An 18,077-nucleotide genomic window follows, 5' to 3' on the forward strand; every position below is an offset into this window, starting at 1 on the left:
CTAGTTCTTGCGTATGACACTCCGCATCGTGGTGGTAAACATTTGTGCCAAGATATATCAAAATCCCTCCATGGATGAAGAAGATATGCTCCGGACAAAGTTCTTTAAGAAAATATGATAAAGGGGAATAACTCAAAAAATAGGCAAGGTAGAGTTATTGTTCTTGCACACTGCACTTCCTCCCAATGTGTTCTATCAGTGTATGAAGTTTGAAGAAAATCCCTCCAGTACTTTTGGGGTTATGCTCCGGACAAAATGTTTTAAGAAAATATGATAAAGGGGAATAACTCAAAAAATAGGCAAGGTAGAGTTATTGTTCTTGCACACTGCACTTCCTCCCAATGTGTTCTATCAGTGTATGAAGTTTGAAGAAAATCCCTCCAGTACTTTTGGAGTTATGCTCCGGACAAATTTTTTTAAGAAAATAAGATAAAGGGGAATAACTCAAAAAATAGGCAAGGTAGTGTTATTGTTCTTGCACACTGCACTTCCTCCCAATGTGTTCTATCAGTGTATGAAGTTTGAAGAAAATCCCTCAAGTACTTTTCGAGTTATGCTCCGGACAAATATCGTTGCGGACGCACGGACGCACGGACGGACGGACGGACGGACAGACGGACGCACGGACGGAGAGCATTTCTAATATCCCCTTCACCTTTGGTGGGGGGATAAATAATTGAGCCGCACCATGAGAAAACCAAGATAGTGGCTTTAAGACCAGCATGGATCCAGACCAGCCTGCGCATCCGCGCAGACTGGTCAGGGTCCATGCTGTTCGCTTACAGTTTCTCTAATTGCAATAGGCTTTGAAAACGAACAACATGGATCCTGACCAGACTGCGCGGATGTGCAGGCTGGTCTGGATCCATGCTGGTCGCAAACGCACTATGTTGGTTTTCTCATGGTGTGGCTCATATATCATTTTTATAAAAAACAACTGGAGATGTAACTCGAAGTTCATTCAGATCTAGGTTAACACGTGTTTCTTCTGAACATATTCTTTCTCCCTGGAAACCTTTTCAAGGTTGACACAAGCCATAACAATATCGTATAACCTTCAACTCAAAACATTTTAAACTCTACTGTCAGAAAATGGAATCAAATTACTGTTGAACAACAAATGAAGAAATGTTTATTAAGCAACTGTTTCAAATCATTTTTCAATTTCTGGCAAATCAATTTTGAACTTTTGTTGAATTAGGATTGGTTATTGCAGCCATTTTGAGTGTTTTAAAGCACTATTTTCCACACCTAAAGCTACTTGAGAAAAGTCACCTGTTTTCCTTAAATGTGTTCAACATAATAAATCAACCTATTTTCAAGTCCCATAAATGTTACCACTGCTCATAATAACAACTTTATTTCCCCATTGTTTAAGTGCAGCTTAAACAAATTTCACAATATAACATGCACAAACAAAATGATCGTCAGAATATAAAATTTCAATTTTATAATAACAATGTACATGGTATTGTAATCTATAATGTAAAACACAGGCACGGGTCCAGTGTATATTTTTTTTGTTTGATATGATTTTTTTTTCACACAAATATACTTTATATATGTTAGTCAAATGAAAAAAAATCGATGACAAAAAATCCGGTCACAATATCATATACATGGAAAAGGTAAACTATACGAGCGTAACGCTATGGGAAGCTACTCGGCAAACTTGTGGAACATTTCAAAATCGAAGTTTATACACTTACAGCCGCTACCTGCATGATTGCACCTTCGAAACATTTAAAGCCTTCCATAAATACTAAACTGATCCCATAAATTGCTTTGAAATACACAGTACAAGTCCCTAGGAGCGAAATATTTCAAATATCCCCGACGATTTCAGCTGCCAAACGAAGTGATAAAAACCAGGAACACGTCCGCTATCCGGAATGAAATCACCGGGGATAACTGAAATATTTCGCTCGTAGAGACTTGTACTGTGTTTTTCAAAGCAATTTGTGGGATCAGTTGAGTATTTATGGAAGGCTTTAAATGTTTCGAAGGTGCAATCATGCAGGTAGCGGCTGCAAGTGTATAAACATCGATTTTGAAATGTTCCACAAGTTTGCCGAGTAGCTTCCCATAGCGTTACGCTCGCGTAGTTCACCTTTTCAATGTATATGATACTGTGACCGGATTTTTTGTCATCGATTTTTTTTTTCATTTGACTAACATATAAAAGGTTAATTGTGTGAAAAAAAGGATTTTTTATATTAAATAAAAAAAAAAAAAAAAAAAAAAAAAAAAAAAAGAAAACTAAATAATTAAACACTGGACCCGTGCCTGTGATGTAAAATAAAGGATGAATTACATTTTTTCAAAAGCCCCAACATTTTTCCTTTTTCTTTGAAAGAAAGAACAATTTAATTATATATAACCATTTCTTCTAAGAACCTTAAATACTGTAAAATCATTTAATTTCGTGGACAGGAAATTTTCATGGTTTTGGTCAAAACTGTTCATTTTGTGGGGCTAAAACTTCGTGGATTTCAATTGCTGAACATGAGTGGGATTTAGTTTAAAGAGATTTAATTTTGTAGATTAACGCATCCGCAAAATCTACAAATTATAGCACCCTATAAATATTAATGTTTTCACTGTAGTACCATTTTTTTAGGTGTATTCATCTTTTCATAATATGCTAGCACAAAGGGAAGTGTCCCGAGGGCTCGCATTGAAATTATTTTTGCCGAGCTAACTGTTACAAGCACAAGAAATTTCATTTGGCAAAATCAAACTTTAACTTTGAACATTTTTCTACAAAGAAATATATGTGCATGAAAACTTATATCTGTGTTTATTGTATCTGTTTAATACATGTACATTTAAACTGATTTTTTTAAACCAGATGCCCATGGGCAACATGTCGAGCCCGCCAGCTGTCAAAAGTACTGGGAGTTGCACATGACACTCCTTGTATCATTGAGGCAAACATTTATGCCAAATAAAAAAGAGATTGCAAACAGTTACAATATAAGTTATTTAAAGTAACAACAAAGGGACATAAATCTCAAAAAAAAAAAAATCTAAGTCCACACAAAAATCCGCAACAGTAGAGATAGGTCAAAATACACCTGAAAATTGGATGTAACATGCATGTTGTACTACAGAAAAGTGGTTTTGATTTTTCTCTACGACTAGTAATAAAAAAGTTACAAATATAAGCTATTTATAGTAACAACAAAGGGAAGTAATTCTAGGATCTTGCGCATGTCACTCTGTCTCATGATGATGAACAATTGTGCTAAGTTACATCAAAATCCCTCTATGCATCAAAAAGAAATGCTCCAGACAAAGTCATTCTTGTATCTGACTTTTGACCTCTAAGTGTGACCTTGACCTTAGACCTAGGGACCTGGTTCTTGCGCCATGACACTCCGTCTCATGGTGGTGAACATTTGTGCCAAGTTACATCAAAATCCCTCCATGCATGAAGAAGAAATGCTCCTGACAAAGTCATTTTTGAATTTGAACTTTGACCTGTAAGTGTGACCTTGACCTTTGAGATAGAAACCTGGGGTTTGCACATGACACTCTGTCTCACTGAGGTTAACATTCATGCCAAATATAAACAAGATTGCTCCATGCATGTCAAAGTTATGGTCCGGGCAAACAAATCCGGACGGATGCACGGACGCACGCACATACACCAAACAGCCATTTGGACAACCTTACGCTCAAAAGTTTGGCCTTTTTTTCCTGTTTAAATTCAAGAATAAGTCAGTATCTAACTCTAGACTTAGGAATGACGTCATAGACATGTTTCAAGAGATTCAACTTCTCATTACACAGAAACAACAAAAACACTTTAAGCAGGGTCACATAATGTCAAACACAAGAATACAACTTCCTGTTTGAAAACTGTTAACATACCATGCCCACACATTGTCATTAATGTGTAAATGAAAGCAGTTTTAATGGGTTTCTTTTTTAAATTAAATGGTTTTATTATACAAATGGTTTTTCCTGAAGCCTCAAACATTTTTCTTTTTGTTTTAAGTAAGATGATGAGTGAGTTTTTTGTGAGATGTTATATAACTGAAAATTTGTTTTGCTTATTTCTTCAACAGAATACATATGTTTACTTATTTAATGGCGCTTAGTTAATCTGAGCAGAAATCCTGGATTCTGCTCAAGTCCTTGTTTTCCTTGAAACCCTGTCAGCAACAACTTCCTTCTACCATAAAACAGAGATGGAAGACAACTGACTTCAGACTTGTCATACGTCAAATCGTCACAAAGAACAAATACCATGACCTTCGATCGAACCCACATCCTCTAGATTAACAGTCTTAAGCTCCCGATCTAAGCGTGCAGTTAACAGGCAATAATTTCAATTTCTATTCTTTAAAGAAAACATGTAGATATTTCACATTTGTCACAGCCATGACTGGGCCTCCATGACTTGAGTGGTTAAGGTTGCTGGCTTCAAATCACTTTCCACCTCACTGATGTGGGTTCGAGCCTCACATGGGGCATTGAAATCTTCCAACTGGCTTATGGAAGGTCGGTGGTTCTACCTTGGTGCCTGCCCAGGATGAAATACTGCACAGAGGGACATCTGGGTTTTTTCTCCACCATCAAATCTGGAAAGTCACCATATGACCAATAATTGTGTTGTTGCGATGTTAAACCCAACAAAACAAAACAAACATTATGTATTTATTACCTGAAGATCTTTCTTGTTTCTGAGGAATTCATACGTTTTCTTCCACTCTTGCTGCAGCAGGTGTTGATGTACAACTTTCTGTGTATACATCAGTCCCTGTTGTTTGTCATTGCCTATCATGGAGATATGGGCCGCTGTACGTAAACTTGACTGGTCGTATCGACGTGCCAACAGTTTGGCTGCGTCCTGCACCTGCTTCATAGCCAAGTGGCTGAAAAAACATAAAATATTACTCCATGAAATTCCAAAATTGCATACAAAAAGCCTTGAAAGCATGTAAATGTTTACTAAAACAATTAGCATACCTGAAAGCCTGTTACAAATCCATGAATAAATTAAAAGTCTGAACTAATAAAAGAAGCAAGTTTATTGCCAGGCTTATCACCATTTGGCATTTGGGTAATGACTATGACATCATCTGTATGGGGCACTGATGACTTGTGTAAACAAGAAATACTCTATTACAAAGCATAATTGGAAAATCTTCCAAAATATTGAAATTATAAATTTTCTGACAATGGAACTACAGCACTATGAAACATTTCTAAAAGGTTACACTGTATTGTAATTTAGTCTTGTCAGTGGAATAGCTTTTTGAACCAGTTCTCTAATTATAAACCCAACCATACAGTCTTTAGAAACATTTCTTGAAGGGTACACAAGCAACCAAAGTAGAGTTATTTGAAACATTTCATGAAGGTTACATAGTCATAATTAGAGCTTTCTGAAACAAATCTATTCCTGCTGACACAATTATAGGTAACACGGCAACTGCTCTGATGGTAGGGGAAGGTCCAATGTACCCATGTTTCAAAACGCCCTACCATTGTAATTAGTTGAATAATACCATTGACTGTGTATCCTTTGCTAAATGTTTTTAAACATTTCTGATAGGGTACACAGTGAATGGAAGAGCTTTTTAAACATTTCTCAAAGGGTAGGGTGAATGAAAGAGCTTTTTAAACATTTCTCATAGGGTACAAAGTCAATCCTTGAGCTTTTTGAAACATATTATGAATGGTAAAACAGTTTTGAAACAGTTCTCTTAGAGTACACAGCCAAAAGCACAGCTTTTTGAAACAGTTCTTTATCTAATGGTACACAGTCAATCATTGAGTGTTTTTGAATATTTTTTGGAGGGATCAAGGTGGAAGTATCACTAAACTGTTCTGCCGATATTAAACAACAAATTGAGCTGCACCATGAGAAAACCAACAAAGTGCATTTGCAACCAGCATGGATCCAGACCAGCCAGCACATCCGCGCAGTCTTGTCATGATCCATGCTGTTCGCTTTAAAGCCTATTGCAATTAGAGAAACCGTTAGCGAACAGCATGGATCCTTACCAAACTGCGCAGATGCGCAGGCTGGTCTGGATCCATGCTGGTTGCAAAACCACTATGTTGGTTTTCTCATGGCGCCACTCAATTCTCTACCTTGTAATCAAGCCGAATACTATGTTTTTTTAAAGTTAACGAAAAGATACTTCCTTAATTTGCATCAGTAACATATTAGAAAGAGAAAGGTAAAAACATTAGGTATTTTAGTAAATAGAAATTAAAGATTTGTGCACAATACCATTTAGCAGCTTGTTCATAGTTTCCATCTTTAGTCAGTTGTTGAGCCCATAAGGTGTACAACTCCTCCAGAGCTGGATCCAAGGGAGACAATCTTGCTTTAGCCAATGCAATTGCTTCCCTGGAATATAACAGTTAACTCTAATCAATTTATTACATTTACCATTTACTATATCAAAAGACCTTTGTTCTAATGTATCTTTCTCTTCAATGTTCAAGCTCCATTTCGGTAAAGTAAAGTGAAATTTAAACAATTAAAAGCAAGAGTGACAAACTATCATAACATATGCATGTCACAGCAAACTAGAGCTGCTTTTGAGAAAAGCGGATGTCTCCCACAACTGCCTAATCATCTGAATAGTAGTATAAGATCGGATCAGAAATGTTCAAGCGTATACCCTACTCCTTATATATTCTTAATTCCCAATCAGACTTTCAGTGCTTTGATTATCAAAAACAACCCAATCAGACTTTCAGTGCTCTGATACAACCCAATCAGACTTTCAGTGCTTTGATACAACCCAATCACACTTTCAGTGCCTTGATTATCAAAAACAATGTTTCAAGGGCCATAATTCCGAAGTGCCTGGGCCAATTTGGCTAGTTATCGAACTTGGCCGAGGACACACTTTGTTCGAGTTTGGTGAAGATCGGATGAGAAATGTTCGACTAAGAGCGCGGACAAGATTTGTGACAGACACATGGACACACACACAGACAGGAGTAAATTAATATGTCTCCCACACCACTGTGTGGTGGGAGACATAATTACTTTTTGACCATTTAAATACTCTACTTATTGAGCAGACTAACCTTCAGTTTTCCAAATTTTGCCTAATTCAAGGGCTATAATTTTAAAATGATAAAAACTTTAGTTTTCTCAATTTTGCCTAATTCAAGGGCCATAACTCTAGAGTGACAGAGACTATCAGGCCAGTTATCAACTTGGCCAAGATGATATGCATATAAATATCCTTAGTATTTTGAACACTTGATAATATTAAGCAGTCTCTGTAAATTTGAGCAGTTTTAAGTAATTCAAGGGGCATAACTCAAGAAATACTGGGACCATTGGCTTGGTTATCAATTCAATCTGAGATATTCTGCCCATAAACATTTTCATTAAGTTTGGTGAGTAATGGATACAAATTAGTTAGAGAGTGGACACCGTCAATTTTTGCAATTTTTAATTCAAGGGCTATGACTCAGACAGCCTTAAAGGATACTGCTGGTTATTCACCTAGTTTGGTGAACATTTGCTAAGATCTGCTTAAGTTAGAGAGTGGATGGACACTAAATTTTTGGCAAAAATTTAGCAATTAAAAGGCCACAAATCCAAGAAGACTTGGAGGATCCAGCTGGTTATCGAACTTGGCCAACATATTATACCCATAAACACTGTGATTCAGTTTGGAGAACAATGGATAAGAATCTCTCAAGTCAAAACATGGACACAGTCAATTCTCACAAATTTTAGCAACTCAAGGGTCATAACTCAGAAGATTCAGCTGCTTATTGAACTTTGGCAAGGTATTATATTCAAATGTGGTGGCTGCTCAAGTTAGATAGCGGACATTGTCAAAATCTTTGCAATTTTGAAAGCAAAGGGCCATAACTCCAGATAGACTTGGAAGGATCAGGTGAACATGAGATAAGAATTGCTCAAGTTAGAGGACAGAAAACTTTTGACGATGCTGATTACTGCCACATGTGATCCCATAATATGTCCCATTTCATAGGCGTATAAAAAGTTGAAATTTCAGACTAGTATGAAGCGGAACAGAAAGGAACGTAAAAACAAGACGGATATCCAGCATGCATGTATTACGCAGCAAAATTTCACCCAATTTCTTCTAACTGATAATATGTAATAACCAGTACTTTTTATTGTTAGACTAACACATTTTCTTTCAGAATATATGTTATGTAAAACCAAGCTATTATTGTTTATCAACTGATATTGTGACAGTCTTCCTTCTTAAATATTTTAGGTTAAGGAGTCCCCAAAGGAGGAATAATATTAATCAACATTATTTAGTATATAACAGTATTTTGAAAATCAGACATATTTAGTTACCAAAAATAATATTTTGTAGTAAGTTAAAATGTTTAAAAAATGCATTATATTGGTGGCCTTAATAGATGCATAGACATTTGCCAAGTCATATACTCCAGATATTTTCATTGCTATGTTTATTTTCATTTCCATGCCCAACTCTACCATATACAATACAGGCCTTAACAAGAATTATACAATTTTCATACCTTGTGACATAACTAATTGATGCTTACTATTTTAACTGATACTATTTAAGGTTCAAGGTGACATTTATTACCAACAACATTGTCTTGACAAATAAACTAATTTTTATTCTTACATGGTAAAACCATTATGTCAACTAATATTGTATAAGCTGGACAAAACATTATTGTTCCAAAGAGACACATTAAATTGTCACCTACCCTAGAATTACTTTTGAATTAGATACATTGTCATATGGTGCTTTGATTTATCTGTAGCCTTAAGAGTTATAAGCTCAAGCCGCCAATATACTGTCACTTAAACTGACCAATCAGTTTACCTATTTTTGTTATCCAATGATGTTACATTTTATGAATATTCATTGTTAATGTTGCATTTATATTTCAATGTTTGTCACCTGTAATCAGTAGTGTTTTTTAACTCTAATGGTGTTCCATCAGATCAGTGGTTGTCCACGTTGGAAATTTCTAAGTTAATTTATTATTGTTATTGGTGTTCCAATGGAATAAACAGTGTTACTGTTGTTTGAAATTCAGCGAACAATAAAAATACGGAAAGTCACAGTGGTGTTCCATTGTACATCTCATTCCCGCACACAGCTTCTTAATACATGTTTTCATATCTAAGCAGATGGGTGTGCAGCCTGCAAATTTTATAAGCAGACGACAGTGAAACACATTATCGACATCTCTAACATAGAAAACATTTACACATGCGTAAAAAAAACTGGTTCACAAAATGGCATTGAAAATGTATTGAACCATAACTATGAAAACAATGGTAACAGATGGGAAAATGTATGACAGAAAACATACACTTTCATATGGACTGAAAAATTTATTATCAACACAACTGCCTTATTTCAGAAGTACAAATCTTTTTTTTTTTTTTTTTTTTTCTGTTTTGTACAAGAAATGACTGACAACAGCAAAGCGTGACATGCCTCCTTTGTTTGATATCTTGTAACTATGTAATTAGCAGTAAAATTTGGATGACAGCTTGCAGTTAATGACAGATAAAACATACGTAAGAACATAGCAATATACACATGATTAATTGAATTACGATGTTGTTTTATAAGTTTGTTTGCACTGACACAATTTTAACAGGCTGCGCAACAACTCTCCAGCTTTCAATGTCAGATGAAGGTGCCTCTCCAGAAATTATTTAAGAAACCAATGACCTTCCACAAGCCTGCAGGATGACGGGGCATGAATTCTAACCTGCAGAAGTGAAGGTAAAATGACTTGAAGCCAGCTGCCTTAACCACAAAGCTATCGGCCTCAGATTGACAGGTGATTTAAAGTTGGCGACTTTAGCCAAAGAAGTCCTGAATTACAATATTAAAACAAGGAACCTATTAATAAATAGTAACTTTAACAATTATCTGTGTCAAGGATGGTTGTTGTGAAATTATGCCTGTTTAACTGGCAATGGATGTTTTGGTGTACATTGTCATAATGAGTAAATTCCATTAACCTTTAGCCTGCTAGCGGCAAGTGATTCTGCCTTTGCGACCAGTGCAGACAAAAATCACCCCTTCGAATAATGAATGGTACTGCCCAAGTTGAATGATGGACCAGTTCGTTATAGAAAATTTGCAGGGTAAAGGTCAATTTATTCCCATAATAAATGGCACTCATGCAAGCAGGGACTGAATGGATCAACTGTTGTTATGGTAACACAAAGTTCTTAAGGTAACTGAAGAAACAGAAAATGTACTTAAATGAGGCAAAAACTTTCTATGAATAATTATTCATCCATTATTCATCTAAATTGCTCGCCACTTGAATGTCAATACAGTGGTCATTTCGTACAGTGAAATTGTATAAACTTTTCAATGGGATAAGAAATGTTAAAGCGATTACACTTAAAACAGAATTCATCAAGAAGTACTGCTTCATAAAATAATAACTGTTGTCAACAGTTTACAGCACAAGACTTAAATTCTTAACAAGAGCTAGTAGAACATGAAATACCCTGCTTGATGCATTCAGTAACTGCACAAGGAACAGAAATTATTTGGTCACTGTGCACTGGACACTTGACTTACTGACCTCAAATCAATAATTATGGGTCATTTACCAGTCATTAGTGACCTTGGTATCAAATGTGATCTTAAACCAAAGAATTCTCTGGTTATTTGGCAAAAAAAACCCTAAAGACTGTTCTGCGTCCTTGACCTTGACCTTTGACCTACAGACCTCAACATCAATAGCGGTCATCTGATGGTCACGATCAACCTCCATATTAAGTTTCGTGATCCTAGGCCCAAAGCACTCTCAAGTTATCATCTTGAAACGGTTTAACTGTTCCGGGTCCATTTGACTTTGACCTACTGACCTCAAAGTCAATAGGGGTCATCTGCTGGTCATGATCAGCCTCCCTATCAAGTTTCGTGATCATAGGCCCAAGCGTTCTCAAGTTATTGTAAGAAACCGTTTAACTGTTCCGGGTCAATGTGACCTTGACCTTTGACATACTGATCTCAAAATCTGTAGGGGTCATTTGCTGGACCAACTTCCCTGTCAGCTTTCATGATCCTAGACCCGAGCATTCTTGAGTTATCATCTGGAAACCGTTTAACTGTTCTGGGTAAATGTGACCTTGACCTTTGACCTACTGACTTCAAAATCAATAGGTGTCATCTGCTGGTCATGACCAACCTGCCTATCAATTTTCATGATCCTTGGCCAAAGCATTCTTGAGTTATCATCCTGAAACCAACTGGTCTACATACCGACCGACAGACATCTGCAAAACAATATACCCCTCCTTCTTTGAAGGGGGCCATAATAAAATCACAAAAACATTGATCTGCCATATGTAAATTTCTGAGTATACGAGGGGTGTTAAATAAATACCCGGAAAAGTTCTCTCATTTGTTTATTTCTTGTCCCATTTTGTTGAAATTTGAAAATATGACGGATATTAACATAATAAATGCAAATATTTAAATTACAGATTTCAGAAGATGCACAATATTTATTTATCGTCTCCTAGGCAACGTCACTTCCTCAAAAGCGGCCCAACGTCATTAAGACGCTGTAATATCACAAACAATTAATCAGTACAACTCGTGATTACCATTGGTTCAATGTTTATCTCAATTATATGCATTTCTACACCTTCCTAAGAATAAACAAGCAAATTTCCATGAATTGGTATCCCCCGCCAAAAGGGTTTGTGGTGAGGAATGGCAAAAAAATATATCCGGCAAAAAGTTAAGGATGTCACTAAGAAGCAAATAATTTCATTAGTCAAAATCAATTTAACAGAAAACAAATGTTTAATAAAAGAGTACATAATAAATGTAATACTATGAATTATTACTTTGATCCTGACAGAATTTATTTTGAATGGGATATGCTTACTGTAATAAGCTTAGCTTTTAAAATTAAATGCAGTTAACTGAAATGTGAGCTTGAAGTTTAACTGGAACAAAATATTGTCTTTGAGTGGTTTGGCACCAGGTGTTGCTGTTTAACATGTACATTTGGACTTAAAAGAACAGATGTTCTTAAGAGAACACAGTTCTTAAGAGAACACAGGTAAGATATCTTGAACATGGCAGTGAAGTTTAACTGGAACGAAATATTGTCTTTGAGTGGTTTGGCACCAGGTGTTGCTGTTTAACATGTACTTAAAAGAACAGATGTTCTTAAGAGAACACAGGTAAGATATCTTGCACATGGCTGAGGACAAGGTTTGTGCAGTCACAACTTAATATATTTATTTTTTTAGGGGGTGGGGCTGCAGGGAACAGGAGAGGAAACAAAATTTCACATGTTGATTATAAATATTGATGGAAAATTAAAAATGAAAAAAAGTAAGGGCCATGATGGCCTATATGGCATGATGATGTAGAGTTGATGGAATGACAGACCTTGCTGTTTATAAAAATTCATGCAGTCCTAGGAACAAATCTAAAATAACCGAAATGGAAAAAAATTTGGACCGGGTTGGGGAGGGGTGAGGCAAGTTGAAAATCAATCTTTTTAAGGTCACATAGGCAAGATTTAATGTAAATTTCTGCTCAAGGTATTTGTTTTTGTTATAACAAGTTGTAAACATTCTTCTTGACAATCAAGTAAAGCCACATATAGGGGGAATGACCAACTTTAACCCCAGGGTCAAAAGAATATTGAATGTTTTTTCTCAGTTAAATCTAAGGCCCTACATTCAAAAAACAGCCATGTAGCTTCTCTGATTTATTTTTACATAAATTTTGCAAGGTAAATCAATTCCTGCGCTAGGAGGGGCAAGTTTGAAACCCGGGGTCCAATAATTTGACCCTAATTTAATAAGGGCCACTACAATGTACACCAATTTTTCTCATAAGTTCTAGGCTCTGAATTATTTAGATGTTTTTTTTAGATTTTCCTATGTAAAATCAAGGGACCCCTGGGGGCGGGGTGACAATTTTTCCTCTGGGTATGATTAAATAACTGTATAAGCTTTCCTCTCGCAATGTAATTGTCCTTATAAAGTCTGTAATTGATGCTTATGTTTTTAAAAAGCATTTTTAATTCCTAATAGAAATCAAGTAACCCTGGGGCGGCCAATTTTGACCCCGGGTCATGATTTGAACAAACTTGGTGAAGTATTAGCAATACTTCACACCATATATCTAAGCTCTAAGGCTTTTGGTTTTTGAGAAGAAGATTTTTTAAGATTTTCCTATGTAAAATCAAGTGACCCCTGGGGCGGGGTCAAATTTGACCCTGGGGGACATGATTTAAACAAATTTTGTAGAGGTCCAATAGCAATGCTACATGTCAAATATCTAAGCTCTAGGCCTTCTAGTTTATTTTTAGAAATTTTTTTGAAGATTTTCCTATGTAAAATCAAGTGACCCCTGGGGCGGGGTCAATTTTGACCCCGGGGTCATGATTTGAACAACTTTAGTAGAGGTCCACTAGGCAATGCTACATGTCAAATATCTAAGCTCTAGGACTTCTTGTTTATGAGAAGAAGATTTTTTAAGATTTTCCTATGTAAAATCAAGTGACCCCTGGGGCGGGGTCAATTTTGACCCCAGGGTCATGATTTGAACAAAACTGGTAGAGGTCCACTAGGCAATGCTTCACACCAAATATCTAAGCTCTAGGGCTTCTGGTTTTTGAGAAGAAGATTTTTAAAGTTTTTCCTTTTGGTTGCCATGGCAACCAGAATTCTGTATGGAATTCAATTCTTGAACAATTTTTAAAGAAGACCATCCAAGGAACATCCCTGTGAAGTTTCATCAAAATTGGCCTGTTGGTTTAGGAGGAGATGTTGTTTAAAGGAAAGTGTGGACGGACGACGGACGGACGGACGGACGGACGCCGGACGGTGAGCGATCACAATACCTCACCCTGAGCACTTTGTGCTCAGGTGAGCTAAAAAAGGGTAAAAGGGTGAAGTTGTTGGGGGGGGAGGGGTAGAGGATGCATGATCAGTGGGGGGCATGATGACTGGGTGGAGGAGTGAGGTGGGGGAATGGTACAACTTGCATGTTGATAAATAATCATGGCAGGTCTGGAACAAATCTAAAATAAGAAATGAAAAAAAAAATTTTGGGAGGGGGAGGGGGAGGGGGTGTGACCAAGGCAAGTGGGTGCACAACTTCACATGCTTATATTAAATGTTCACAGATAAGAATGAAAGAAATTTAATGAAATTTTGCCAAAAGGTAAATTTGTTATGTATACACGGCCTGTAAACACTGGCTCGTCCTCTTTGAGGAGATGAGTTGAAAAAAGAGCCAACGATACTTCCGAGGCGGCGCTAATGACCGGAACTTTAAGCAGAATGTAAACAAAGAAGAAGGGTGAGTTGATTGTTTCCTTTCTCAGTTAAATGTAAGGCCCTATTTCAAAAAACAGCCAATGTAGTTTCACTCAGAAATGATTATACTTTTTACATATGCAGGCCATTTTGCAAGGTAAATGCATTCCTTGGCGTGAGAACTTTTGAAAATTGGAAAATGGGGCAAGTTCGAACCAGAAGTGGAGATTTACCAATATATTTCGCCCTAATTTACACAAATAAGGGTAGACATACATTGTACCAATTTTTCTCATAATGGTTTGTTAAATCTGAATTATTTATGTGTTTTAACGGCGGGTTTTATTCGTCTATGCTCAATTTTGGCTAAGAGGAGGAGCCAGAGCCTTGAAGGAGGCGCAAAAGGCCGGAGTGGGAGCCACTGACCAGTTCTTTCTCTGGGTGATTAATACTCGTATAAAGCGTTTCCGTTCTCGCATTGTTATATCTGTTCCGTTTTAATGTTTGTAATTTGATGCTTGAAATTGTATTATACTACCCAAATGCACATACTCTACCTAAAATAACAAGTCTTGGGGCTGTCCGTAAGACAGCGCATTCGACTTTTCTCAGTGCTTGACTTTGAATTAGAGCTTTGCCAGTAAAACTTTATAAAACTTTAAACAAAAAAAAGTTTAAGTTAGAAAGGGCATAACTGTCAAAATTCAAATCAGAGTTATGGGGTTAATTTCTCTTGGGGCAGACTTTGATAGTAATTAACTATTTTAAGTTTCAAGTCAATAGCTTTGATAGTAACAGAGCTATCTGACTTAATTAAAAACTTTTAGCAAACATTCTAAGTTAAAAAAGGGGCATAACTCTGTCAAAATTCAAATCAGAGTTATAGGGATTGTTTCTCCTGGTGTAGACTTCGAAAGTAAACTATTTTAAGTTTCAAGTCAATAGCTTTGATAGTAACAAAGATATTTGATGCTTTCAAAAGGGTTAATCAAAAATTATAAGTTAAAAAGGGGCATAACTCCATTAAATTCAAATCAGTGTTACAGGGATTGATTCTCCTGGTGTAGACTTTGATAGTAAATAACTGTTTTAAGTTTTAAGTCAATAGCTTTGATAGTAACAGAGATAATTGACTTTATAAAAAACAACAACGCCGACGTCAACGCTGTTGCGAGTGCAATAGCTCTACTTTTTCTTCGAAAAATCGAGCTAAAATATATGCGTATATATCAATGCAACGGCTACACAGTTTTATGACAAATGGTCAATTTTAATGTAAATGTTTGAAAAGAATCGCAAAGAAAGGATTCTCAATTCTATGTGATATTATTCCTTTTGTTCGTTCCAGATGGATCTGTTTAAAGGCAAACGTAGGAAAGTGTTATCATTGACAAAGAAAAAGAACGACGTAACATACAATTGTAAAAGAAGTGAAAGTAAAACACAGCAAAGCACATCAAATTTACACGAACACTTTAGAAATGTAACCACGAGCACCCAAAATAAAAAGAAGCGCAAGGGAACGGCTGTCACCAGCAATAAAGTGAATACATTCAGATCTCCTTTGCACAAAAAAAAATGTAAAGTATTATCGCTGATTGTTCGCTTGTACAATACACACCAGGACCGGAAATGGTAATACTTCTTGCGGAAATGATGGCGATTTATTCTGCAAGGCCATTAATCAGCTTAGTATGTGTGTAAATTAAACAAAACAGTTGTGCTATTTGACATTTGGTTTTATACTTGCTACCAAGTAAAATATTTGATTAAACTTTGAAGCGCTATTTCTGGGTGCATACATGGCGCTAAATACAACGTCCACGTGACGTAAACACAATTCTTTTTGACGATTTAAGCATTGCTAGTCATGTTAGAATGTTCACTTTATTTATAAAACTCCCTCAATATTTTTGCTAATATGTTGTTGTTTTTTTCTATTTTTTCAGTATATTTATGTCTCTTCTAATTCATTGAGAAACAAATGTTTTTAAGAGTTTATTTGAAAGCATAAATAAAATCGAGTAAGGTAGTGATACCATAATTATGATGTAAATATAAGAAATGATATTTTTCGGTATTCCTCAGAATAGGATCGGTAAATCAATGAATCGCGCTAGCTGGAAATTAAGTATCAACATACATGTTTCCTTACAAACGTTATTTAAGTAAAATTAGAAAACTGTATTTATAATTCTGTAACTGTAAGCTCAGTAACGATCAATACCCATTCTTACTGCGTAGCATTAATTAACAATAAAGTCTGACAGCAAATTTTGCCTCAACAGATGCCACCTTATTTACAAACTCCCAATACTAAATTATAACTCAGTATGACTTTGACTGCAGAACGACTGACAAACGGACAAGGATAAGACAAAGCCTATATAAAACGTGCGGTTCGACCGGGGAATAAATATCTAACGTTTTCAGTTTCACTGTTATCCTTAGAATATCTGGGAGAAGTATTTTGAGTGTTAGCATTTTCATATATATATAATCGAATTAATCAATTTACAAGTAAACAAAAATATTTATTTAGCATTTGTAAGTACCCAGTGAAGCACATATTGCAATTGCATTTTAAGACTACTAAAAAGTTAACACTAACTATTAAAAATTTCAAAACGCGTTGGACACCAAAACCGTTGTGCATTAGGAAATGTCCCTTTCATAAAAATATCATAATTATACAACTTCATACGCCATGATAGCCCATTATTAGACAAGTGAAAAAGAAAAAAAGAAGTGCAAATATCTCACAATACATTCTAAGAAAATGAATAGGATGTTGTTACAATATCATCCATCAGATGTTTGTCACAATCAAAGGAAACCATGATAAAGCTCTGGTATGTCAGAATTAATGATACATTAAAAAAATCTCAATTTCATAGTGCTTTGGCTCCCACTCCGGTTCTTAGCGCCTCCACTGCGTCGATGGCTCCTCTACATGGTGATAAATGGACATGTACGGGATAAACACGCTAGTAAACCACATAAATCATGCAGTACCAATATATGCTTTTCAGCAAGATTGATGCAGTGACTATAAAACCTTAAATTTGTGTAAATTAGGGCGAAATATATGGGAAAATGTCTACTTTTGGTTTGGACATGCATAATTTTCTAACTTTCAAAAGTTCTCACGTCAAGGAATGCAATTACCTTGCAAAATGGCCTGCATATATAAAAGGTATAATCATTTCTGAGTGGAACTACATTGGCTGTTTTTTGAAATAGGGCCTTACATTTATCTGAGAAAGGAAATAATCAACTCACCCTTCTTTTTTGTTTACATTCTGCATAAAGTTCCGGTCATAAGTGCCGCCTCGGAAGTATCATTGGCTCTTTTTTCAACTCATCTCCTCAAAGAGGACGAGCCAGTGTTTACAGGCCGTGGTATAAATATGTGGATTTTTAGAAAATTAAAAGGCAATAACTCTAAAGTTACAAAAGAAACCCGTTCGAAATTGTGTGTGCACAACCACATTATAGTGCTCTAAATTCTGTTAAAGTTTCATAGTTCAAGGTCAAATATATCAAAAGTTATGATGCAGAAATTGCCATATCTATAGATCTATAGTACCCTATATAGTTAACACTTGAAACTTCTAAGGGCCATTACTCTGGCATTACTTGGGCAATCTGTCTGAAACTTGATGGGCCCCATAACCTCATAGTGGTGACATGTATATAAAGTTTGTTTAAAAAAATTCAAATAAGGAATTTTTTTTTTTGGGGGGGGGGGGGGGGGGGGGGGGGGGGGGGGGGGGGGGGGGGGGGGGGGGGGGGG

The 18,077-nt window shown here is 36.1% G+C and overlaps 1 protein-coding gene across 1 annotated transcript in view; it reads right to left on the reverse strand.

Annotated features, from left to right (window-relative positions):
* The window catches only part of LOC123558413 (gem-associated protein 5-like), a 262,358-nt gene that overhangs the window by 19,623 nt on the left and 224,658 nt on the right, over nt 1-18,077 (reverse strand). Inside the window, exons 21-22 of the mRNA XM_053543581.1 lie at nt 6,251-6,370; nt 4,673-4,883 (exon numbers count right to left, since the gene is read on the reverse strand). Coding sequence (XP_053399556.1) covers nt 4,673-4,883; nt 6,251-6,370 — 331 coding nt within the window. The remainder of the gene's footprint in view (nt 1-4,672; nt 4,884-6,250; nt 6,371-18,077) is intronic.

This window comes from Mercenaria mercenaria, chromosome 5, assembly GCF_021730395.1.
Source record: "Mercenaria mercenaria strain notata chromosome 5, MADL_Memer_1, whole genome shotgun sequence".
Taxonomy (NCBI): Eukaryota; Metazoa; Mollusca; class Bivalvia; order Venerida; family Veneridae; genus Mercenaria; species Mercenaria mercenaria.